This window comes from Engraulis encrasicolus, chromosome 7, assembly GCF_034702125.1.
Source record: "Engraulis encrasicolus isolate BLACKSEA-1 chromosome 7, IST_EnEncr_1.0, whole genome shotgun sequence".
Classification (NCBI taxonomy): Eukaryota; Metazoa; Chordata; class Actinopteri; order Clupeiformes; family Engraulidae; genus Engraulis; species Engraulis encrasicolus.
In genome coordinates, this window is record NC_085863.1 from 14,429,879 (window position 1) to 14,454,190 (window position 24,312).

A 24,312-nucleotide genomic window follows, 5' to 3' on the forward strand; every position below is an offset into this window, starting at 1 on the left:
CAAATTTCTGTGCAAGCAGACATTTAAAGGGGTATGCTACTATTTTGGGCCTTAATACAGTTAAAATCGTTGGCTGGGGTTTATAAAGGTGGTAAAGTGTCTTATTTTAGCATGTGCTACACGGATCCATTGACTTTCACTAGCTTAGAGACATACTCCCTCTTTTAACTTGTCTTAAAACAAGACAACGGCTTACATGGAAAATAAGACACTTAACCACCTATATAAACCCTGGCCAACGATTTTAACTGTATTAAGCCCCAAAATAGTGGCATACCCCTTTACGTTTATCCCATCTTATCTTATCTATAGTGGTGGGATCCATAAGCTGTGTGTAGCACCCAAATTGTTACAGACAAGATGTAATGTGTGAAGTCGTACACTGGGTGTCAGTATGTGAGATTCAGGTACAAAGGTAGGAGGACTACTGTTGGTGTTTAAAGCGATGGTTCGGAGTAGAATCACCCTAATGCCATTTGAACCGTGACACCCATCCACCTTTACACCCGAAGTGTTTTCTGCCGCAGACTTACATCAACAGAGTTGCCGTGTTATTCGATGTTTATTCCGGTTAGCTTGACTCAAGCGCATATGGATACTGGGCACCGTCTCCAAACTTTCCCCTCAAAAATAACATGTCATTACACCAAACTTCTGCAGTAGCACAAATATGGTCTGTACTCACGAAACGAATCATTTGGAAGTTTGGAAATAGTCCAGGAGTTTAGTATTATCAACACAAGCTGAATAGCTTCTCTGCTGCTAAAGCTGTGCCAACGTTACTTCCGTCATATGAGACAAGCCCGTAAAAGTCTTCAACAAACTTCCAGACGAGAGTGTTAAAAAAGTTTTCACTGAATTGTGATTAAGGCTTATATTTTCAAGGCAACACTTAAAAGGTATTTCAAATGTTACATCAATTAGGCATGGATTTGCGCTATCAATACTGATGCGGAATTCACTTTTCATTGTGCATATTATGAGTTTCATTGAGGACTCTTACATGCTTGTCTTAGATGACGGAAGTAACGTTGGCGCAGCTTTAGCAGCAGAGAAGCTATTCGGCTTGTGTTGATAATAATAAACTCCTGGACTATTTCCAAACTTCCAATGCTTCGTTTCGTGAGTACAGACCATATTTGTGCTACTGCAGAAGTTTGGTGTCATGACATGTTATTTTTGTGGGGAAAGTTTGGAGACGGTGCCCAGTATCCATATGCGCTTGAGTCAAGCTAACCGGAATAAACATCGAATAACACGGCAACTCTGTTGATGTAAGCCTGCGGCAGAAAACACTTCGGGTGTAAAGGTGGATGGGTGTCACGGTTCAAATGGCATTAGGGTGATTCTACTCCGAACCATCGCTTTAACTGGAGGGTCAAAATGGCTCTGACCGTTTCCTGTCTGAGCTTGCAGCGGCCTGATTGTAATGACTTGCGTTTTTAACCACGGGTAATGGAATAAACAAAGAACTCTTTTGTAGGGATGCACCGATACCACTTTTTTGAAAACCAATACAAGTACGAGTACATTAATAAGTGTAAGTTACTTGCCGATACCGAGTACCGATACCGATACCTTTTACCACCAAAATACAATGAAAATAAATGCATGGCCTTGTTTTTTTCCACCTGTGATATTTGTATTGTCCATTTCCGTGTAGATTTAAATGTTATTAAATGTATGAGGTGGCACTTTTTTCCCATGCTGCTTTCAAGTCCACAGAACGTGACAAGATTTTGCATTGTTTTGTGTAATAGCAGTATCGTTCCTGGTATCGGCAAGTGCTTGACGAGGACGAGTACGAGTATAATGAGCAGTATCGGCAGCCGATACCGATACCAGTATCGGTGCATCCCTACTCTTTTGCATAGAAGATGCCTTTGTGAACTTCGTAAGCAGACTACAATATTAACACCTCAGCCAGGTCATTGTTTCCTGGCTATATGAAGCCAATTTGGATTGGAGCCAATTTTGGTCCCCTAGGTAGGGGAAATTCTCTCTGCATTTATCCCATTTGGACTAGTCAATCACATTGAAGTACACACACTAGTCCTTAGGAGTGGGCTGCCTGCTGAGCGGCGCCCGGGGAGCAATGTGGGGGTTAGGTGCCTTGCTCAAGGGCACTTCAGTCGTGGTCCGGTCGGGCACTGAACCGGGAACCCTTGGGTTGCCAACCCAGTGCTCTAACCACTGAGCCACGACTATAAGTTGAGCTCCTAAAACACACTGGGTATGGGCAGACATACAGTATAACGTTCTGCTAGTGCGCATGTTTTAAGTGTCGTTTTGTTCTGTATGTCCTCCTGAGCAATATTCCCTTTGGGGCAATACAGGTTTCGTTCATTTGTTCATTCATGCAGGAGCATAGCCAGGCTCTGAGTAATATGAAACCATAAATGAAACCTCCTTTGTCCCAACTGCCATAAGATTGCTTAATGACAGATAGACACTGTGCAGTGCACAGTTCAATGTTTCTCTATGTTTTTAATGTTATGTTGTATGAATGTATGTTGTGTACGTGAGTAATGTTTACAATGCAGTGGGTGAAGTCCAAGACATATTTCCCCTTGGGGACAATGAAGTACACTCTGACTCTGACATAACACACGCATCATTTCTCAGTCTACAGTACAGAGCCAAGCCTTCGGCACTATACCGATCCCTTCCGCAGTGCTTTACTTACCCATCCCTTCTGCATGGCGTTCAGAAGGCACTCCAGAATCTCAATGCGCTCCAGCGCAGCCAGGCTGAGATCTCCTCCAGGACTAGCAGCAAGAAATACAATACATTAGGAAAAGGAGATAGACGCAGGGGACACATGCAGGCAACACGAGTGAAGCAAGGACAGGCGAAATTCAGGGTTCCATTCTGACAGCTGAACGGCAAAGACACTTTATATAGGAGGAGACGAAACACGCAAGAAAGCGCACATAGAACAGAACAGGGGCAATTCGTAACATCAATATTAGCAAGTATTAGTTTATTACCTAGTAGTTTGACCCCAAGAAGCACAGTTTTAATGATCAGCATAGTTGCAATGCCTAGTCTGGCCACAATCCTACATAGCGCAGCTTTAATGAAATTTAAGTGGACATACACTAAGTGGACATACACTACATGATCACTTAGCTGACAGCAGTGCCTAGTTCAAGCTACCGGCTAAAACTTTAGGGCAGTTATTTTGTGGGTTCCTCACACTCAAAATAACCACCTGAAGAAGAGGCTACAAACAAACACACACACAAACACAATTTAGCGTTTTGGAGGGCGCGCACATCCAGATAAAACAGGTGCCGGACTTAAACACGATTAAACATGAAAAGAAGGAAGGTCCGCACACTGTTGCTGCTCCCGGTTTATTAAAGGATAGTTCCGGCGTAAAATGAAAGTTTCAGTGAAGGGGCCGTCAAAAGTAATCGAAAAGTAATCGAAGTAAGGATCGCGATCCACTGCATGGACGATCCCGCATTGATTCGGCCACAAGCCGGATCGATTCGGTGTATTAATACATTTAAAATAATCATGGAACAAAACAAACAAATGAAAAAAACACGAAAACTTCCCAAGTAGCCTATGTTCAACACCAGAAGGGGATGGGTCTGGAGGCCTGAGTAGCCTACCCGCACCTCCCATTTTGCCTCTCCTCCCTTCCTGTCTTTTCTTTCAATTTCGGTTGCGTGTGCATCACTACATCCAAAGGGTTGGTGCTGCCCACTCTCTCTCTCTTTCTCTCTCTCCACATGAATTTCATCAACCTCCAACCTATTCCGTGTCTCGTTCTCCGTTCTCAATAATCAATGTCTTTGAAAGCGTGACATTAAATCGGCATTGCGCGTCATACACGTTTGAAACAAATAGGCAATAGGGACAGCACCGCTCGTTCTTATAAATCGACGTGGATCAATGACCACATTCATAGACCGTGCCCTAGCCTATATCTGCATGCCATGAACCTATGATTGATGATGCAAAAAAGCTTCTGGAATCTTTGTCTTGGAGCACTTTTGTGTTCCCACCAATGTCAAAATCAAAGTTTCGCCCTTGGTGCCCATGCTTTTCAATGATGGGTGACATGTTTAATTTTCCCCGTTGTGGACGAATGGGATAGCCTAACACAACTTGGTTTCATTTTTCGAGTCGATAACACATGGAATAATTCGCAGGCGTTTTACTGCCATCTGGTTACTTTTCTTGTATTATCCATCTTAGGTCGAGAAACTGCACCAAATATCTGGTTTGCAAATTAAGATACCGACCTCCAGAAGAGACACTGAATAATAATACAAAGTAGACCCATGCGTTTACAAAATATCTATAGGCCTATATTGTCCTTAATTTCCCTCGGGATTAATAAATGATAGCAATTCTAATGCAATCCCTCCGGGTTTTTATGTCAGTTTTGTCCACTTCTGATGCTATTAGCCATTCCCGTAATATGGCTGGTTTAGACAGTGGCAGTTGGTGAAAACGGTCGGGGTTCCAGCTTTTCATTTTACGGTCGCAGCCGGTGTAAGAACCGCGGACCATGTTTAGCCTACCTAGCCACCTGATTGAGTAGCCTGCATCCGGGTCAGAGAGTTGCAGAGACACCTCTGAAAACACTGGCCAGTGAAAGACTGTGTGGTCCGATGATCGTCTCTGTGCCTCGGTTTGATTGACGACACCTTTGTGATGAAGTGTGTATCGTTTTTGAAGTTGTTTATAGCAGGGAAACATCAGAAAATAATAGGCCTATAATTGGCCCCGCCGTGATGCATTGGCTGCGTTTTTCGCCAAAAAGCTTAAAATTAGCGAACTCCATAATGGCGCGGCATTGCCCAGAATGGCTCATCATTAGATACATTATGTGGCATGGGAAAGCGATGGCGAACTAACCTTTAACACAACGTTTCGACCAATCTGGTCTTCGTCGTACACCTGACGAAGACCAGATTGGTCGAAACGTTGTGTTAATGAACCGGGAGCAGCAACAGTGTGCGGACCTTCCTTATTTTCACAAACACATTTTGACACCTACTTTGAGTCCAAAAATCCTGTGACGATGGCCCATATTGTGGTGGCATGCGTTTCATCTGGTCTGAGTAAGATGTGCCACCAGAAAGTGGCAACCTTCAGAGAGTGACTCACTCTGAGCTTCACATTGGGAGGTAGCTGGTACCATGCCGCCAGAACAGATTCTGAAAACAAAATGCAAACGTAACGTGTAAAAATGTATGTGTAAACAAAAAAAGCAACAGAAGTAATTATTTCTGTATGGGGAAGTCGGCGAATAGAGCGACCATAACGAATTTGCCAAGAGCAAAAGCAATCAGGTGACCAGAGCGAATTTCTGTGATTAAAAGCCAGCTAATTATGCCAATGAGCTACTGCATGAGGGCCTCCGCACATTGGCTCCGACAGCACTGCGGAGCACTTTCACTTCCAAACCCAATTTCACACGAATATAGCATGGATGGTCAGTGGGCGGCTCCGACAAAATAGAACTCGCCTCTAATTGATTGCCGACATCCGCAAATGTCCGTGGACATCGGTATATTGACAACAATGGAATCGAACTTAGTCGGAGCCGATGTGCGGAGGCCCTGACACGGTTCAGCGAAAACCAATTAGAATGTTCATCTTAGAATGGACTAGCCAGAGCCGTTATGTGATAAGCTCAATTAAACATGTCAATATCATGTCCAGAGCAAAAGCAGCAAATTCATGGCGAAATTAAACAACCTTGGCTACTTGGTCGCTTTGGTCTTTTCTGTTGTACACATTCAGTAAGAGAAAACACTTTCAGCTAGGGCTGCACGATTATGGAAAAAATCATAATCACGATTATTTGGGTCAAGATCGGAATCCTGATTATTAATGACGATTATCCTTTTTTTTGCAGAATTTTATTACAATGGTAAAAAAGATATATAATCACAAATTAATTATATATGGGGCAAACAAAATAAAACTGAAATGTAATAATTATGTAAAAGGCAATAGCATGAAACTTAGGTGGGCAGATTTCTGGCCAGAAACACCAGCCTGTCACTATATTCTGGCTTCAAGGATACTCAAAGGCAGGTCAATATTGCCACGATTAAATCACGATTGAGATCAAGATTTTGATATTACGATTAAATCACGATTTTCGATTATTTTCGATTAATTGTGCAGCCCTACTTTCAGCACATACACGATAACACATTCTTTTTCTGACTATTCCAGTTCACCATATGACAAGTTCAGCTGCAAAACCCTCTAAAAGCCATTACAAAAAATTGGAATAAATCGATTTTAGCATTCTTTCCAAGTAATCTCAATCCAAAGACACTTGGGAGTCAAATGTTATTTTGAAGTACAACAGCTCAAGTTCCAACAAAGAAGATGGACTCATTTTTACGTTTTCTACATTTACAGAAATACAGCCTTTTTTAAATAACAAAATGCACTTACAGGGTTTTGCATCTGAAACGTTCATATGATGTCACAGTGGGGTGTGTGTGTGTGTGTTTGGGGGGGGGGGGCTAAGCTCCCCACATTTGAGCTTACATAGCCCACGGGGACCCTGTTTCGAGTCCGGCCGGGGTCATTTCCCGGCCCTTCCCCGTCTTTCTCTCCCAATACTGTCCTGTCTACTCTCACACTGTCCTGTAATAATAAAGGAAGCCAAAAGCCAAAGCCAAAAAGCCCAAAAAATATGCTGAAAAAAAAGGAAAGAAAAGAAAAGAAAAGAAGGACAACGGCTCTAACAAACCAAGGTCATCCAGCGTTTCTTTGCACTTCATTACGCAACGGTGAGCCCACGTCTGAACGTCCTCACCATAAGAGAAAAGGCCGGCAGCTGGGTCTGGATCCTCCTCTTCTTCTGAGGAAGGAGGCTGGAGGAGAGACACATGCATATGCATTAAAGTAAAACTGTACGATTTTTAAATTATATATTTTTTGGTCTTTTTGACTTTCTTTGCGATAGTTCAGTGAAGACGGTGACAGGAAGCGAGTGGGGACAGAGAGAGAGATGGGGAAGGGCCGGCAAAGGACCCGGGTCGGGAATCGAACCCGGGTCAGTCGCATAGTAGACGAGTGCCCTACCGTTAAGGCCACGGTAGGGCCATACTGTACCATTTTTAGAAATAAGCTTACCGGTATTTTACACCTCCCCTTGAGTTAAATAATTGAGTTTTACCTTGCCCCTGTACTTCCAATCGATCTCTGAGTATGGCAGTGCCAATTTTACCTCCAAGCGAGCAATTAACATTGAATCCTATAACACCAGCTGGCGGCTAGCTGGTCTCATAGGATTCCATGTTAATTGCTAGCTTGGAGGTAAATGTTGCACTGCCATACCCAGTGAACAATTGGCAGTACAGGAGAAAGGTAAAATGATAATTTAACCCAAGGAGCCTAAGTAATAGCCTAGTAAACTAGCCCCACCTGCCAGCGACCAAAATTATTTTTGCCTGCGAGTGGGTCTAGCCTCGGACAGTGCCCTGAATCTGGCAGACCAATCACAACGCAGGAGATTTGTTTTGAATCTTTGGATGCATCGCGGACAGGGTTTTGAGGGAGTGACGACAAAAAGCTGGCTAATAGGTACAGACACAGTTTGAAAAACAACGGGTTGTTCCCATCAACAATCTTCTGATGTGTCATTCATCAGGGCCAGGCTAAATATTCACATTTAATCTCACATTTACTCTGGCTTGTCAGGCTAGTAGAAAGTGATACTGAGCCATTTTTGGAAGTAAGCTTAAGGTAGTAAAAAACACATTTGATTGCATTTGATGCATGTTACACAATGTGAAATCCAGCACTGCAGCACTTACAGTTTTGTAGAGTTCAGGAACCCGCTCTGCCATCTCGACAGACGAGTCCATGTCTTCGTTTGGATGCCTGAAAAAAAAATGTGAAAAAGAATGGAGACATTTTCATTGAAAATAATAAGAGAATAAACATTTAAAAAGTTACTTGTCTTCCAGTTCTAATACTCCGCATTCTGTAAACTGAAATTCATACTGTGCTAAATACTTCCAGAGTAGTATGAATTGAACATATATGGTATAATACAATTTAAATAATTTATCTAACTCTATACTTAGTCAAATATTCCAAAGTGTGTAGGGTATAAAGAAGAGCAGTCAAACTCCTGAAACACGCTTGGTCTGCAGATATGATAAGAAATATGTGATGAGATGCAAATTCACTTCTGTGGGGTTCTCATGTAACTAAACTGCCATGCCAAGTTTATGGGAATGATGTCCGAAAGCGTCATGTCATCATATGAATACCCCCTTCAGGGTTACGTAACACAAGAGCACACTCCCTATTGCAGAGAAACCATGCTAAAAATCTGATTGACATAGCTTAGGACTTGATCACCATCACACAGCATGCTGTGCAGCCTAGACTGGATTTGTTTGGTCTCGGGAAAGGCAGGAATAAATGCTCTATTTGTGGAAAATAGGTTTGCACACTCCTTTGGATTATTTTCTTTTGTAAGTTATTTTTTCTTTTTATTCATTCATTGGCAAGCATTCAAGCACTCATTGGCAAGAAATAAAGGCTCTGCAATCTTGGACAGAAATACAGAACGTGACTTTCAAAGGGAAAACAAAACGCTACTTGGAGCAGGCATCATTCCCATGTGACATGGAGTGTGGCGCAGAAGACACCCATAAACAACACTCAGGACTTCTAACCAGAACGTTTTGCAATTTTGGAGTGTGCATGACTACTGTGTAAAAATCCTAATTCCAAACACGGCTTTAACTTTGCGAATATATATTTGCATACTGGATTCAAATGTTGGCATTAAACAGGATATGAAGCCTGTTTAATGGTCCCTCCCCCATTTGTCCTACATGTGCATTCTACTCGAAAACTTATTTGCACATCACCTGAACTATTGCTCAACGTAGGCTAAGTCATTTGTAAATATTGTACATATATTCTTTACCCACCTCCACATGCAATAGCTGTACATAGCAGCATTTATTAATTGATCTGTAGTACGTACTTCTGCTTTTTGCACACTTGATTTGACGCTGAACTCCATTTCCTTACTATACTCTTACATGTGTAGACAGTTAATATAATCCAACTGGGAAGGTGGTAAATTAGTGCAGATGAAACTGACTGACTTGTTAACAGTTTCTTGGCCTTTTGCAGTGATGACTAACTTTTAAAGGACGAATGGAACTTGTTAATATTTAACAAATTAGACAACATTTAACCCAGCAATACCTACTTTTTGTGAAATGTCTTAGCTCAGTCTAGACTGCCTCAAAAGGTAGGTTACTCTGCATGTTTGCAAGGTTGTTCTTTACACAGGGTTTACGTGGATTTAAATGCTGGGCGTGCAACGACTTGAGGCTGTGTCCACACCTCTTTGAGAGGACCCGGAAGACATATAATGCCTTGAAGAATGTAGCCTTTCTCGTTGCCTTTCCCAAGAGTGCAAACGGCAAATGCAAGTGGTAAATCACCCTAACTTTTCAAGCTGCCTGGATCAAGCTGAAATGTCCTTAAAAACAATATTAAGCTACTTTATGTTCATCACCAAGTTTTGTCCAACTGTTCTTACATGCGCCACCATAGTTAGCCAACATGACACGACACATCCGCTGAATCGTAATCGAAGAAACTACCATGTTTAGCAGAAAAACAAAGTCATCAAAGTTTGCCTGATTCATATTTTGTGAATCACAGCGCCATGGGCTATCCATAACCTATCCATGCGTTGTCTGATTTATTGTTAGCACGCTCGATTTAACAATAAGTTAACTAGCTAGTTCTACAGCAACACAAAACACCCCTAACTTACTTGTCGATTGACAAAGTTAAAGTAAAAAAGCCTAATAATATACTTCCTTACCTGTCTCGCCTTGCCAATAATCTCACTTTGGTGAACAACTAATGTAAACAATCTTCACACACGGCAACCACAACCCCCCTCTTCAGTTGTTCCTCGTGTTTTATTTCCGTCATTACTCAATCCCACTTGGCTGCAACGCCACCACCTGTGCGGGTGGGGAAAAACACTGCTCGCCTGATGGCTAGAAGGGAGCCCTCTTCTAGAAATGTTTCCCAGTTGGGCCAACTGCCAAGCACTGAACGGAGGCTCCCCAAATCGTGAAAAAACACTAAAAGGTTATACATTCAAGTGTAAAATAACGAAAGGCCACGTGTGCCATATTTACCATGAAAATGGGCATCCTAATACATGGCAAACAGGGAGAAGACAGGTGATTTCTTTGGAGCCCATGATGTTGCTCATTCGGGTCGACGCACGTGCTTCATTTGACCGCCATGTTGGGAACTTTTTTTCTGGGAAAAAGTCACGTTTGAATTAGCGTTATTTATTGGGACATTAGAAATTATTAAGAACAACAGCCACATTAAATAATTCGACATAAATGAAAATGTTTCATGACAAAAACATATGGCATAGCTGGATAAAACAGCGGTAATGATCTAATGTAAGTTAATCAATTAGCAAGCTCGCTGAACTTGACACTTACCTACAACAGCTGCCTTTATAGGTTGGAATGGGCCATTTTTTTGGTTTTGGGAACTCACAAACACTCTCTAAATGCACAATCGAGCAATTTATTAAATCTTTCCCCTGACAATCAATTTCAATTTTTGCCAGAAGTATGTTGAGCGGGCTAGCCAGAGCCGTATGCGGCTAAATCACGAGTCAAGTCAGTGATAATCAAGTCAGTGATGATGCCTATGGTGCTTTTATGGGATTTAACCTTTGTTGAACACGAGTCTAAACTAAAGTGCAAACTAGAAGTAAGCAGGTATGTGTACAAATTATTTTTGCATACTTACAAATATTCCGCCAGGCTAGAACAGAGAAAGTCACTGCCAAACTTAAGATGCGCGGGCGATTCCGCATCGAAAGGTGGCGGTAGAGTGCCATGCGTTTTTGACACCTGTCATTGGACGGAGAAGAACGGGGAATGAAAACAGGAAGAACTAGATCAAATCAGGAGCTGTGACGAAAAAGAAAAACACACATTTTCTGAAGGAAGGAGAAAAAAGGAGAAGGTCAGAGAAGTGCTGTACTCAGTCAGCAATTGCAGAAATTGAGATTTCGTTTAAGAACTAGCAGCTACAATAATACAACCGTTTGTCCAGCAAGGGCCTTGGGGCGAGGGGGAAATCGTTGCCTAGTACTTACACCAAGCTCTCTACTGCTGCCCGATTTTCACTGAGAGATTGAAACCATCATTTTTTTTAAAGGGGGGCTTTTCTTAGCCGTACAGCGTATGCCGTATCCGTTTTCCGAATCTATCGGCTCGAAAAACTATTTCGGGTGAATTGAAGGGGCGCGCGCTATGGGATTGTCTGCTCCACACCTCTCATCATCATACTAACCAGTTGATCACAGCCGCTTTTGACTGTCTTCAGACTTCATCACCTCCTATTAAATGAAACTGTTAAACGGGGTTTAGGCACATCAGATATCTGTAATCTGTGAACAAGCAGGCTAATTTTTGACCAGAATTTGGGTGTTTGGGAATTCACATTGGTTTTCTAGTAGTTAGAGCTCTATGTCTTTGCATCTACCCTTCTGTCAATCACGACACGTTATTAAAAATAGTTGAGTCATCATATTTGCAGTGTATTGGATACAGCACACTTTCTCAAGTGTGTATGCGTTTCTTTTCAGAATATGGTGGAGAATTCCCCATCCCCCCTGCCGGAGAGGGCAATCTATGGCTTTGTGCTTTTCCTAGGCTCACAATTTGGATTCTGTAAGTTGCATTTCAGATCATGTTAACTGTCACACTTTATTTAGTCATTGGTTAGTTCTAGATGGAATTGGAAATTTAAAAAAAACATGTCCGTGCTCTTTGTAATCTGTTGTTTTATTTACTTAACATACAGTGTTTCTTGTTCAGTAGCCTGTTGTAGAATCATGTCTTAATTACTTTTTTCATACTTTCTTGTGTTAGTTTTGTATTTAGTGTGGGCATATGTTCCAGAGGCCTGGCTTCATTCAATTGGGCTAACATACTGGCCACAGAAGTAAGTAACTTGGCATGTGTGTGGAATGCATATAAACACACACACACACACACGCACACACACACTTCCCCCAGAATTTCCCACATTTTTTTCGTGAAGACTTTACGACAGACGTGAGATACGGTTGCACACACACACACACACACACACACACACTCACACACACCATATTAGCCCTGTATATGTATATCTTATTGTGCATGCCCTGAAGTATTGCCAGTATGCTGTGTGCTGGCTGGATATGTTAATAACACCTCTATTACACCTGTGTTTGCACCTGTCTCCATTCAGGTACTGGGCTCTAGCTATGCCAGTCTACCTCCTCGTTGCTTTGGTATTCTCAATAATCCTTCTCTTTGGAATAAACTTCATCAACACGGCTCCACTCTCCTCAGTAGACAACATTACAGGTATGGACATTTAATTTCTTTCTTTCTTAATTGAAATAAAAAAGCTTGGATAAGAATGTCAGATAAATGTAGTCCGAGTTAGATGGCTGAAATTTCGGACATTGTCAATGTTGTAACCATCATTCTTTGTGTTTATTTTTTCCCCAGACTCCTATGCCAAACGTCAGAGAGCAGACGTCTATCAGACAGGGTCAACACCAAGACTGAAGGATATTTCTATTAGTGAAATTAACCACATGTTTTATTTGTCATCCAGTGAATAATATTGACAAATGTAAATACAGTTTTTCAAATTGTACTCAGATTTGTGTATTGTTGTAAATTAAAATGACATTAAAACATATATATATTTTTTTTATTATGTTTCTTCTCCTTTTCTTGGAGGGTTTAGGCAATTGAGTAGGATGTGTGTTGGGAGCCCAGTAGTATGGCAGTAACCTTGTGCTTCTACAGTAATGTGGTGTAGGAAGGAAGCATATAATCTCTTCATCAGACTACAGTGATGGTGGTGGAGCTTCTTGCTGGAACCAGGTGTGGTGCAGCCCTACTTGTGCTTGTGGTCTCGCGCTTCTCTGCTGCCCAGCCTCTGTGGAGAAAACAATTAAGTTTCTCTGCTGTCAGCCTAGGCACAACAACTTTTTCCCCATTCAACATCCCGACTGCAAGTGAGAAAATTGCTTTTGAATTGCACATTTGCAAGATATTGAATTGAGCTTTGGCAGTGATGTCTTGCGATGTCATCATGAACTCACACGCACAGGGAGGACGGGAGATTATATATTGAAACCGACCCATAGTGCACCATAGGGAATTTAGCAATTCCACCTGTGACCTATGTAGTGGCCTACTGTATGTAGTGTGACCATGGCTGCTGACAGCTTTAGCCGGGACCAGAACAAAATAATCCAAAAAGCATGCCCCCCCTTCTCTTTTGGCCAGGACAGTTGACCCCTTTGTCCCCCCGTCAGATTGCCTGAGTGTGACCTATGTTATGCTGTGCGCAAAGTGAACATTTTGACACACAGACAGGATGTCTGTACCATTCCAGGCCATAGTAGTTGCCGGACAAGAGGATGCAGTGGTGCATTTGCATCCCCACTTTTAGGATCGATAAATGAGGCTTTCTCAACTTTTACAGCAGAACAAATGAGTGGAGTGCAGTAACATTGTTAAGAAATTAGGAATAAAATGCATAAAAAAATGCACCACCACTTTAAAACTCGTTCCGGCGTGGCGCCCCTGTTCCAGGCTTAATAATGACCTTTGCTGACTTGACTAAGCTCCAGCGTTCCTCCAGCTTGTCACTGGAGAAATGGGTACAGTGACAGGCAGTCACATTGGTCATTGATAATCACATGGCATGGCACACCAGAGGACACAGTGTAACTGAATGACGTGTGTGGATCATTATCCATCCAGTGCTTCCTCTGGCCTCCTCCCTACTACTAGCTCACGGTCATCAATGACATCTTGTACAATACATTTTTATTCAATAGCCTATCTCACAACAACAACAACGTTGCTAAGGGTCAGAAGCTGCTCTGTGCTGTTTGACATGTTTTCTCATGGGAGGAGGGCCAACACCTTGCATGAGGCAGGAGGAAATAGTTGAAGGAAAGACATTGATTAGCACTCTAGGTTAAGGGTACCTCACATTTAATGGGGCAGGATGGAGGATAATTGAACCTGTGATACTAATTGAGCCTAGTACTGTTGGATTTCAGCAGCTACTCAATGTGTGCTCTGAGTATGGGGTCGAGTTTGATGTGCAGTACAATGCAAAAAAGAGTGTTGTGTTGATATGTAGAACCAAGGAGGATCATAAAGTGCCTTTTCCAACGTTCTACCTGTCAGGGCAACCAATATGTGTATCAAGCAGTATAAAATATCTTGGGCACATCATCACTGACAAGCTGCAGGATGATACTGACATGTATAGGCAGAGACGAATGTTGTATGCACAAGCTAACATGTTAGTAAGAAAATTTCATTACTGTCCTGATGATGTGAAAGTAAGCTTGTTTCGTGCCTACTGTAGCCCTATGTATGCAGCTCCATTATGGATCAACTATAAAAAAGAGACAATGCGTAAACTCCAAGTAGCATATAATGACTGCCTAAGGATATTGCTGAAAAAGCCCAGGAGTTGCAGTGCTAGTAAACTATTTTGTGACTCAGGACTATGTACTTTACAGGCTCTCCTGAGGAACCTAATGTTTTAAGTTCATGTGCCGTTTGGATAAGTCTAAAAACTGCATTATAATGATGCTCACAAGTGCCAGATATAGCTCTGTCCGTTACCAATCATATATGTGGAAACATTGGTATGGCTGCCTTTTAAGACAGTCATGACATAGTTTGTATATGCTTTGGCATCATTGCTGTTTTTTTTTTGTTTTTTTTAATTATTATTATTTCTTCTTTTTCCTGCACATTTTATTTCTATGTATATGTTGTGTGTCTGCCTATTGGGCCCTGAGCCTGTAATAAAGTTTATATATCCAGCGGGTATCCAATATATAATTAAACAAAATATTTTGGCTGTTGATTTATATTCTGCTCTTATTGCCAGGCTGGGATGAATAAATAGGGAGGGTGTTGTGATGGGATTCAGGATAGGCCTATATGCATAGATATATTAATAGTAAATAATTCATTAAATATGTCATTCTGGTTGAGGAGAAGGGATGCGTTGTCTGTGGGGGTGGAAGGAGTAGGTTGTGCTGAGGTGGGGATATTTGTTTGTGACATGCAAATTACACGACTTGCACTGAGATTTCATGTCTAGAGCCTGTGTACTGTGCATAAGGTGTGTAGTGTGGAGCAGAAAGGGTAAGACGTGGTGAGATGCATTCCCACTGGTAGATTATCCCCTCTTTTTCGTGCCCAACTCCCGTCCATTCGTTTTGTTTAGCGGTATCTTGTCAGTCTTGATAATTTGACGCTTATTTACAGACCATGCTATGCTTAAAATAACTGTTCAGGTCCGAAATCATAAGCCCCTAGGCCCTACATTGCCCCTAAGTGCCCTAGCCCAGGTCAAGTTCATGGTCGGAGGACGCACGGCTGCCTTTTACGCCTGAGCTCGCGGGGGCAGTGTGAATGGAACTGGAGAGTTGTCACGTGTGTTCAATAACAAGGAAGTGAACTGGTTGCACACACAGTGCACACAGAAGCGCAGCTGTAGTATGCTAGATGCTACAGCCCTTGTTATCAGTTGACAGGCCTTCGGCCAGATGGATTCCCGATTTCTCCCCCGCATGTAACTGAAAATGCTCATAACGTTGTGTTACATCTATCTCTGGGTGCGTTTTCAGAAGTTTTACACGCCTGTCATTCGGAGGACGGTATACAGACTGTGCGGGGGGAGCAAGCTTAGCAGCAGCTTCACTTTTTGTGCTGTTAGATCGGACCAGTGTCAGACGGGGGACCAAAGTTCCAGGCGACGAAAGTCAACCGTTCCAGAGGACAACCAAGTGTTCCTGAAGCTGGGAAACAAGGCGATATACATTACCGAACCACAGGTGGCGTGTTGGTGCAATGACATGGCCTGCAGCTAACTGTCTGTCTAGCTCAGTGCTTCCAGTTCCAGCAAGGCGAATGGCTGAAGCAATCAGTGTTCTGTCAGACAGCCAACTAGAGCTCTACTGTATTTAGACCAAATAACACCTTGCAGTCGTTCTAAACGTAACTTTGTCTTGAACCCAACCTACAGCTAGTCTAATCTATAGTCTGATGGCCTATCTCTATGTAGTATGCATTGCATGTGAAGATTGTGGGCATATTGTAGTGTCTGCTTGTCTCATGTTTGTGCATGTTGTTGGTGTGATTTGTAGGCGTGCGAAGACCTCAGCAAGTGGACACTCCTAATAGGATCTACTCTGTTCAGTCGTCCGAGGATAGACGAGGTTGCTTTCATCATAGAGGCAACATCAGTAGCAAATGGGGCACGGCGGCTCAACTCAAATAAGAAAGTATGGATGAGAAAATGTTCTTGTATCTTGCAGAAAATACATCTATATTAGGTACTGTCTGTTTAGGAAAGATACAAGCTTACATTGGCTATATGTTGCTGCTTCCAAAGAAATGGGTAAAATGTATGCATAAAAACAAAATATAATGGAAAATAATACAGATTTATTGTTGACAATAGGGACAAGGAATGTTTAGGCCTACACTCGCTGCAAACCTATTTGCAATCCCAATTTCCATGAATGCATTATAGAATGGTGCAATACTTTGGCCTCAAAGACTTGAAAGTCATAAAATATTCACAATATTCCATGTAAAATATTAAAACAAAACAGCTGGTAAATATTTTAACAATCATGTTCACTTCAGGTCAATAACATTCAAGGAGAGCAGAGTAGAGTAGAGTAGAGTATCATTTATTGATCCCAGGGGGAATGGTTGGTAACATGTGAAAGGAGTATTGAACTATTGTTCACACCTATAACAAAATCATTCATGTTCACTCACAACATTATAACTTTCTGTATGAAAAAGACCCTTCTCACATCTCCCATCAGAAAATGGGACAATTCTTGCAATGCTAGTGACATCACTCATTTTAATCCATTCATCCATTAATTCCTGCATTTGCCCGATTGCTCACGTATAGAACATGTGTGAGAAGTAGTAAAAAAGGACACATTCTTTCTTCCAGTTGTTATTTTGGAGATTTGAAGGCATCAAGATCCCATATTAGATTGGACCAACCTTCCTATTCTTGGCTGAAAAATGTGGCACTAATGAATGTTACACTCTTCAAAATAGTAAGAGTATGCACATTCCACCTCTCTGAGGCCAGGTGCAGGACTAAGGAATCTGATAGTAGAAAGAGTAGAAGTCCGCACACTAGTAGCTCCACTATGAAAATGTATTCAGGTCATTCAATGTTTCGACCCAACAGGGTCTTCATCAGGCATGTGATTTTGGGTAGGAGGTTGGTCGATGTTGGGTCGAAATGTTGTATGACCTGCATAAATGTTCAAAGTGGAGCTACAGTGTTCGGACTTCTACTCCTTTCAACTAATGAATGTTAAACATAAGAGCTGTGTTTGGTAGTGATATCTTCCTGGTTCTTTCTCTGCATCTTTTCCAAATGAAGTCACACTAGGACAGGGAAAGTTTTGCAAAAAAGAAAAAAACCCAAACACAATGGATTCTAAACCAAGCAAGGCTTTATGGCCTGGCTGCAAATTTGACCATGTTGCTTGGCAGTGTTATTCGTCAGTGAAAAATAGTTTTTTTGCATACCAAGAATGTTCAAGAGGGATAGCTTTTAGCAGGGACCAACAACTGTGGAGGATAACCGACTAACTTTTCTGTGTTGCTTGCCAGCTTGAAATTTTACTTAAAAAATGAAATCACGTTTTGTGTTGGCTTGCATTTAACACGGCATGATATTTGCTTTGGAAAGCAGAGTTAATGTGTGTGTGATACTACATTCTTTGCTACTCAGAACTTTCATATACTGTCCCAAAGCTGATTTGAATTAGTTTGTTTTTTTACATTGAGTGCAACATATGAGCTGTCTGTTGTTCATCCATTTTAGGTCTAGTGAAAAAGCAACACTGTCTGTAATTGAGAACAGATACATTCATTTTCTAAGAGTTTGGAATTCACATGGTGAAATACTCGCAAGACATTGTGCCATAGTATGAGACTTGTAATACAGTTGTAACAAGCTAATTACAGATAATAAATCCCGGATATCTATGAAGTTACCTGTAAGGTTGATGCCTAACATCAGTGTAACATGCTTTTTATGTCTACTGTTTTGTCAGGCTGTGAAGTGGTCTGACTACTGCCACCCGCTGGCCTGTAGTCCTGGTGACCCATACAGGGCGGTGGCGGAGGCCAGTGTGGATGACTTCAGCTGCCTCGGGGTGGCCTTCCTGGAAGATCGGCTGCAGATGGAAAATGGCCTCATTCCAGAAAAGATAGTCTGTAAGTTGTTTATGTTTAACTCCTATTATTTTCGCACACCTTAGCTGGCAGGTGCGTCGGAGATGGCCCTACTAGGGTCAGCAGACATTTTGAAAAAATACACAACGATTTGAAAAATACACAACTTTTCGGTTTTAGACCTTGAAGGTCTAGGACCGAAACATTGTGTATTAAATAAAACAGCAAAATGGTCAGTGTGCAGGGTTTTTTTTTAATTTTCTGTAGGTTCCATGTTAAAATCATCCCTGAATCGTCTCTTCCTCCTCTACTGTAACTTCCTCTCTTATGCCCCGAAGAACATCTGTGGATATAACATCTGGATTACTTTTCCTCTTTTTTAAATCCAGCTGTCTTACTTCAAGAATCTACTCTCAAGGAGCTTATCGAGAAGAGCAAATCAGTGACGGGCACTAACGCAGACCAGCAAGTTCATCATCAGCAGAAGCAGCAGCAGCAGCAGCAGCATCTCCTATTGACTGCAGACACGAGCATAGTTCTCTCCGAACCGTCACCGAGAGAGGAGTTAGGGGACAGCCTCCTCCCGCAGGCTACAGAGGTGTCACTGCCATCGTTGCCCCCCACCCCGTACTCGTCCAGGAAGAGCAGCCTGAACCCCTCCTCCCTGGCCTTGGACTCCGCAGGCCGCAGGGGCAGCGGGGGAGAGGGTAGCGCAGACTCCCAGGGTAAGGACATCAATGCACCAATGCACCTGGGTCAAAGACGTCTTCGTCATTCAGTGTTACGGATACCTTCCAGGTAACTGCAAAAAAAATATGATTTTTTAATTGTTTCAAGTGAATGGATGACAGCCAAGGCTTTCATGAATTCCTTGTAACAGTAAATAAATAAAAAGAGTCATGTTTTTTACTGTTACAGTCAGCAGAAGGCATCTGTTGCACTGAATGACAATGCCATTTTGCACGTCTTTGACCCACCTTTTCTCTGTTTTTTTTTTAACTATAGGGTAAGTACATCAATGCACCAATGCACCTTTACCGCACGAATAGACCAGGTACGATGCGATTCAAGCGACAGAGCGATACGCGCGATTGAAGAGACTACAGTATGTCCGTTACAAGCAGAAGGCAAAGCATTCAAACATTCCCTTTGGCTATGGTCACTGACCTGCGGCTTGTCGCCGAACCGCGTCATAGAAAGTTGAAAGGATTTCAACTTCAAACTGTCGCGTTCGTCACGCAAATTGCTCTAGTCTCCAGAATCGCTTTTGTCTCGCGACTCAATACAAAGTCAATTACTTCCGTCGCTCGCCTCGCTCTTGTCGCGGTAGATGTATTTGTGCGGTTACTCTGTATTTTTAACTATAGGGTCATTCCATAGGGCTGATTCAACCAAAGCCAGTTTCCATACAACTAGTGAAATGTGTATTTTCTTTTTTTTCTCATTTATCGTCATTTTGAACAGCTGAAATGGTGATACGGCATGAATTAATTGAGCTGCGTATTGTACTTTCCCTGCTACAGACGTGAATATTTGCTAAAGCAAAATATTTGCTGAATGAAATCGACGCCCCCCTCCATATCCATCTTGCTGTAACTAGGAATAAAAACACCTTTACATATAAAATATAGATTTTTATCTTTCCATTAATATCTTAGCTACTTTTCCTTTTTCCTTTATCGTTATTTGACTTGACTAGACCTCGCCTTACCTTGTTCTGCTTGCAGGGGCCCACCACCACCTTTTCTTTTTAGTAACTTCTCAGCTACTTTTACTTTACCTTTTATCGTTATTTGACTTGACCTGCCTTGCTTTGCCTTGCTTCGCCTGCAGGGGGCCACCACCACATGGACGGCCACCACCACCTGCACCTCTCCAGCTGCCACGAGTGCCTGGAGCTGGAGCACAGCACCATCCTGTCCGTCAAGTACGCCTCCATCGAGAACATCCCAGACCTGCCGCACGACGACATCACCAGCAGCGACGATGACGAGTACGTGGACACGTACGACGGGGAGGAGGGCCTGGACGGGCTCGAGCGCTTCGCCGGCCAGAGCAAGAGGGTCAACGTCACCGGCAAGCCGCCCAACGTGCTGGTGTACACGGGCAGCGAGGGCGAGCGCTTCGAGCCCATCCAACGCCTCCTGTCCGAGTGCATAGACACCGAGAGCTACACACTGTACCCGCTCAAGCCCCAGCAGGCGCTGAGCGAACCCTGGCTGGAGAGCACCATGCTACTGGTGCTGGCGGCCGAGGAGCCCCTCACCCCACAGCTGCAGGAGCGCTTCCTGGCCTACCTGGAGAAAGGCGGCAAGGTTGGTTTTCTTTTTTTTTAGGTTCTTTATTATTATTATTATTATTATGATTATAGGACAGTCAAGAGTATGACGGGGAGAGAGTGGAGAGAGAGATGGGGCAGGGCTGGCAAAGGACTCAGGCCATGGCATGGGACGTCTCAAGGACGTTCTGTCTACCACAAATACCTACGAAACGTCCTTTGAACTGAACATCCTTAGGTTTGAACTAAACGTCCCTTCAACCCAGGTCACCATGGGCATGCAAGCCCATATGTGGGGGGCTTAGCCTGGGCCTTTTTTGTGAATGTTTTAAGTTAGAGTTTATGAAACAGTGTTGTCTGCTGCCAAATTTGATCTTTTTATCTTTTCATGAATATTTACTAAATAACAAAGTAATATTTACACTAGTATGACCAAAGTATAGTAAGTTTTGCAGCTAAAAATGTCAATTTCTGGAAATTCAAAATGGTGGACATGGAGAAGATCTACCTTTTCATGTATGAAAAGTGCTAATTTTCCAGTCATAATGAATACTTAGAATTTGATGGTGGTGGTAAGTAACAAGCAACATGAATTCTGTAAAAAAAAAAACAATTACAAAAAAAAAAATACTTTCATAAAACCAATCAATCATTCAATTGTAGGTGCTGGGCCTGTCGTCCACCTTCTCTCCGGCGGGGCTCACACTCGTGGGCAGGGACGGCCAGAGGGGCCATATCTGCCGGCTGAGCTTCACCAAGGCGGACAGCACGGAGCTGGAGCTGAGCGTACTGGGCAGCGGCGCGGCGTACGTGCGTGAGCCGGCCGACTCCGCCACGGGGGAGGTGGAGCTGTGGGGAGAGCTGTGCGCCGACGTCGCCGGGGACAACAACAAGGACATGGTGATCGTCAGGGTGACGCACGGAGGACGCGGCGGAGAGGCCATTCTGTGTCAGGTACGTACGGGCCTACTTCATAAAGCATATGTGTGATATTGATGTAACCTAATAAAAGATTTTGGATCGGAAACAAAAATGCCTCCATGGTAAGGATGCAAATTATCAATTAATTCATTAATCATTACTTGATAGCCTTGTCGATCGACTTACGATTAATTGATAAGCTGCGTTTTCCCCCCGAAATCTCAATGTTTCTTTTAAAAAAAAACGTCATCAAATAATCATGTGCCTCCTGGATGTGTTATGTGGCCTCAGTGCAGAGAACTTTAATTCAGAACTTAATTCTGAATAAAACTTAATTCCGCTTTGAAAACATAATGTAAATACTTCACAATTCAGAATGAAATGAAAGTGCAATGTAAACTTGGCAGAACTATTTAATTCTGAATTATTAATTCTGAATTAAAAATGTGCAACATGTAAACAACATGTACACGTGGCCAATGTGTTTTAAAATGTCGCACCCGCCCGCAGGTGCGTCTGGAGACGGCCCCTGACGCCCAGCACGTCCAGAGCCCCTCCCACTTCGATGTGCTGAAGATGAGCAACGCGCTGCGCTACGAGGTGCTGACGGAGATCCTGACCTCCCTGGGCCTCAGCTGCGAGCTCAGCCAGATACCTCCACCCAGCCCCGTGCACATCCTCTCCACCTGCCCGGTACGTCAAACCTGCATAGTTAATGGCTTTTATCAGGAAAGTTCTTGAGTGCGTTACAATATGCGACCTTGCCTCCTCCACTTGTGCACTTGTCTCCTCGTACCAGGAAGTAATATGTCATGATGACATCACTGACAACAGCATTATATTTAAATATCTTGCAAAAGCTCAATTGTAAAGTCTTTTTCTCATTTGCAATTGGGATGGTGAATGAAAAGCAGTCCCTCAAAAGTTGTTGTGGGTAGGCTGATAGCTGGGAAACCTTATCGTTTTCTCCACGGAGGAGGGGTCAGAAGACGGGGCGAGGAAACAAGCACAAGTGGAGGAGGCAAGGTCGCATATTGTAACGCACTCTCTTGTATTTTATTTAGTGGGTTAGCATGACAGACGGATGTTTCTCATCTGTCTCTGCCTAATATCAGACGCTGAAGAAGACTTGGGCCAAGGACTTGCTTATTCTCTAAAATAAAATACAAGAACTACACTCGAGAGTTTGCTCACAAATCTTCGCTTGCACCTGAAAACCTTGTGAAAAAAAATGAAAAAAGTTTGGAGTTTAGCATTAGCACACTTCCTGAAAAAAAACAAAAAAACATGAAAGCCCCATTTTTGTCATGGTGGGACATCCACCCTACAGCGCACACAAACAGCAAAGTTGTGCGAGTACTGTATGCATGGATGGTATGTGGCCCTCAGTGGTGCCGCGGAAACGTGGCTGATAAATAAATTATGTAATATAATACATATTTGTCTAAATGGATGTTAGTCAGTGGAATCTTTCATCTGCCATTTACGCACGATAAAGTAAATATAGGTCGCCCCAGTCAGCTGCAACTTCAAACGTAGGTTGTGTGACATCTCCAAATGTGTTACTTTTAAGCTTGTGTGGTATCAGATGCGATGCCATGTTACGGCTTGTTGGTTCGGGGTGCCTTGACATTTTTCATGAATTGAAAGGGTGCCTCGCCTAAAAAAGGTAGAGAAACACTGCTCTACCACATCCACATGGAGGTGACGGGAATTCAACTGGCAAGCTCCTTCAAGCTCATGAACAGAGCATGCCCATAGTCATCATTAAATCTTCTTTCAATGGAGGTACCGCGCCTTTGAACTTGATGCCTGGTTGGTGCGTAGGTTCCAGTGGATTAACTTGAAGCAATGAAGGGGAACTCGCACACCGTTCTGCCGAATGCAATGTTGAACTTTTTATTGCATTAGAAAAACAAAAAAGGTGCTACCCAAGTGTAGTGCAAACGTTTCGGTCACAGTCAGACACTGATGATGGTCTGACTGTGACCGAAACGTTTGCACTACACTTGGGTAGCACCTTTTTTGTTTTTCTAACGCAATAAAAAGTTAAACATTGCATTCGGCAGAACGGTGTGTGAGTTCCCCTTCATTGCTTTATAGTCATCATTATCCATCATTATTCAGAACATTTGCCTGAGCATCAACGTCTTTTTGCAGCAATGATGAGAGATTGCAATAACTTGATAATGGGGGGGCTTTCGTACTTAAAAGAGTTTTATAATTTGACTATATCCAGCATGTTCATTCACTCACATTAGTAGACAACCATAGACTGAGGGTTGCATTGTTTCTCTACAATACACTATATAATAGTAAGCGTTCACTTGGCACAAGAGTTGCTTTATCACTGTGCTTGGCAGTTATGGAAATTGTGAAATACCACTGCAATCATTAGGAAATGCCCCTGTGCATTTGTGTTTGACAAAACTTTGTTTTGGACTTCATATTGTTACGTTGATGAACGTAATGTTTCATACACTCAAGTTTATTGTAGGAATGATAGACGTGTGGGGGGGAAAAGAGCCCCTTTTGAGTATGTGTTGACGGTCTCTTTCGAAGGCTTATTATGGAGTCCTTTTGTATTATGATGTACACTGCAGTATAACAGCCTAGTTATTGTCCTTCATCTAGAACTAAATAGAATAGAATAGAATAGAAAGCCTTTATTGTCATTATACAAAGTATACTGAGATTTGAGCTTCCCTACAAGGTGCACAGTCCTTTATAGATGAACATTGTCCAGTAAGTGTGAGTTCATTGTTGTAACAG

The 24,312-nt window shown here is 42.6% G+C and overlaps 3 protein-coding genes across 9 annotated transcripts in view; 2 read left to right on the forward strand and 1 right to left on the reverse strand.

The window, feature by feature from the left end:
* Positions 1–10,290, reverse strand: part of ttc3 (tetratricopeptide repeat domain 3) — a 46,619-nt gene extending 36,329 nt beyond the window's left edge. The window contains exons 1-5 of one of the 2 annotated variants that reach the window (XM_063202918.1): positions 10,182–10,290; positions 7,809–7,875; positions 6,806–6,863; positions 5,021–5,180; positions 2,687–2,768 (exon numbers count right to left, since the gene is read on the reverse strand). In XM_063202918.1, coding sequence (XP_063058988.1) covers positions 2,687–2,768; positions 5,021–5,180; positions 6,806–6,863; positions 7,809–7,875; positions 10,182–10,258 — 444 coding nt within the window. In that variant the 5' untranslated portion in view covers positions 10,259–10,290. Of the gene's footprint in view, positions 1–2,686; positions 2,769–5,020; positions 5,181–6,739; positions 6,864–7,808; positions 7,876–9,856; positions 9,950–10,181 lie in introns of those variants that run through there. The other variant, XM_063202919.1, reaches the window with a different exon arrangement.
* On the forward strand, positions 10,068–12,724 carry pigp (phosphatidylinositol glycan anchor biosynthesis, class P). Of its 5 annotated transcripts, none has more exons than XM_063202926.1 (5): positions 10,068–10,131; positions 11,663–11,747; positions 11,949–12,021; positions 12,313–12,431; positions 12,579–12,724. In XM_063202926.1, the coding sequence occupies exons 2-5, from the start codon at positions 11,666–11,668 to the stop codon at positions 12,692–12,694; spliced, it is 390 nt and encodes a 129-aa protein (XP_063058996.1). In that variant the 5' UTR covers positions 10,068–10,131; positions 11,663–11,665; the 3' UTR covers positions 12,695–12,724. The 5 variants fall into 5 exon arrangements, with proteins under 5 accessions (XP_063058996.1, XP_063058994.1, XP_063058991.1 ...); XM_063202924.1 differs by having other exon boundaries at positions 10,093–10,226; XM_063202921.1 differs by lacking the exon at positions 10,068–10,131 and adding an exon at positions 10,233–10,262.
* Positions 12,725–15,595: 2,871 nt separating this feature from the next.
* hlcs (holocarboxylase synthetase (biotin-(proprionyl-CoA-carboxylase (ATP-hydrolysing)) ligase)) overlaps positions 15,596–24,312 on the forward strand; it is a 44,596-nt gene continuing 35,879 nt past the window's right edge. Inside the window, exons 1-7 of one of the 2 annotated variants that reach the window (XM_063202927.1) lie at positions 15,596–15,955; positions 16,268–16,405; positions 18,221–18,383; positions 18,731–19,066; positions 20,175–20,656; positions 21,283–21,573; positions 22,051–22,233. In XM_063202927.1, the coding sequence (XP_063058997.1) occupies positions 15,704–15,955; positions 16,268–16,405; positions 18,221–18,383; positions 18,731–19,066; positions 20,175–20,656; positions 21,283–21,573; positions 22,051–22,233 (1,845 nt within the window). In that variant the 5' untranslated portion in view covers positions 15,596–15,703. The remainder of the gene's footprint in view (positions 15,956–16,267; positions 16,406–18,220; positions 18,384–18,730; positions 19,067–20,174; positions 20,657–21,282; positions 21,574–22,050; positions 22,234–24,312) is intronic. The other variant, XM_063202928.1, reaches the window with a different exon arrangement.

Excerpts from the sequence above, each read along its gene's own strand:
- pigp (XM_063202921.1), top strand. Across the intron at positions 11,748-11,948 it reads AGGCTCACAATTTGGATTCT|TTTTGTATTTAGTGTGGGCA; the intron begins GTAAGTTGCATT and ends TTCTTGTGTTAG. Across the intron at positions 12,022-12,312 it reads CTAACATACTGGCCACAGAA|GTACTGGGCTCTAGCTATGC; the intron begins GTAAGTAACTTG and ends GTCTCCATTCAG.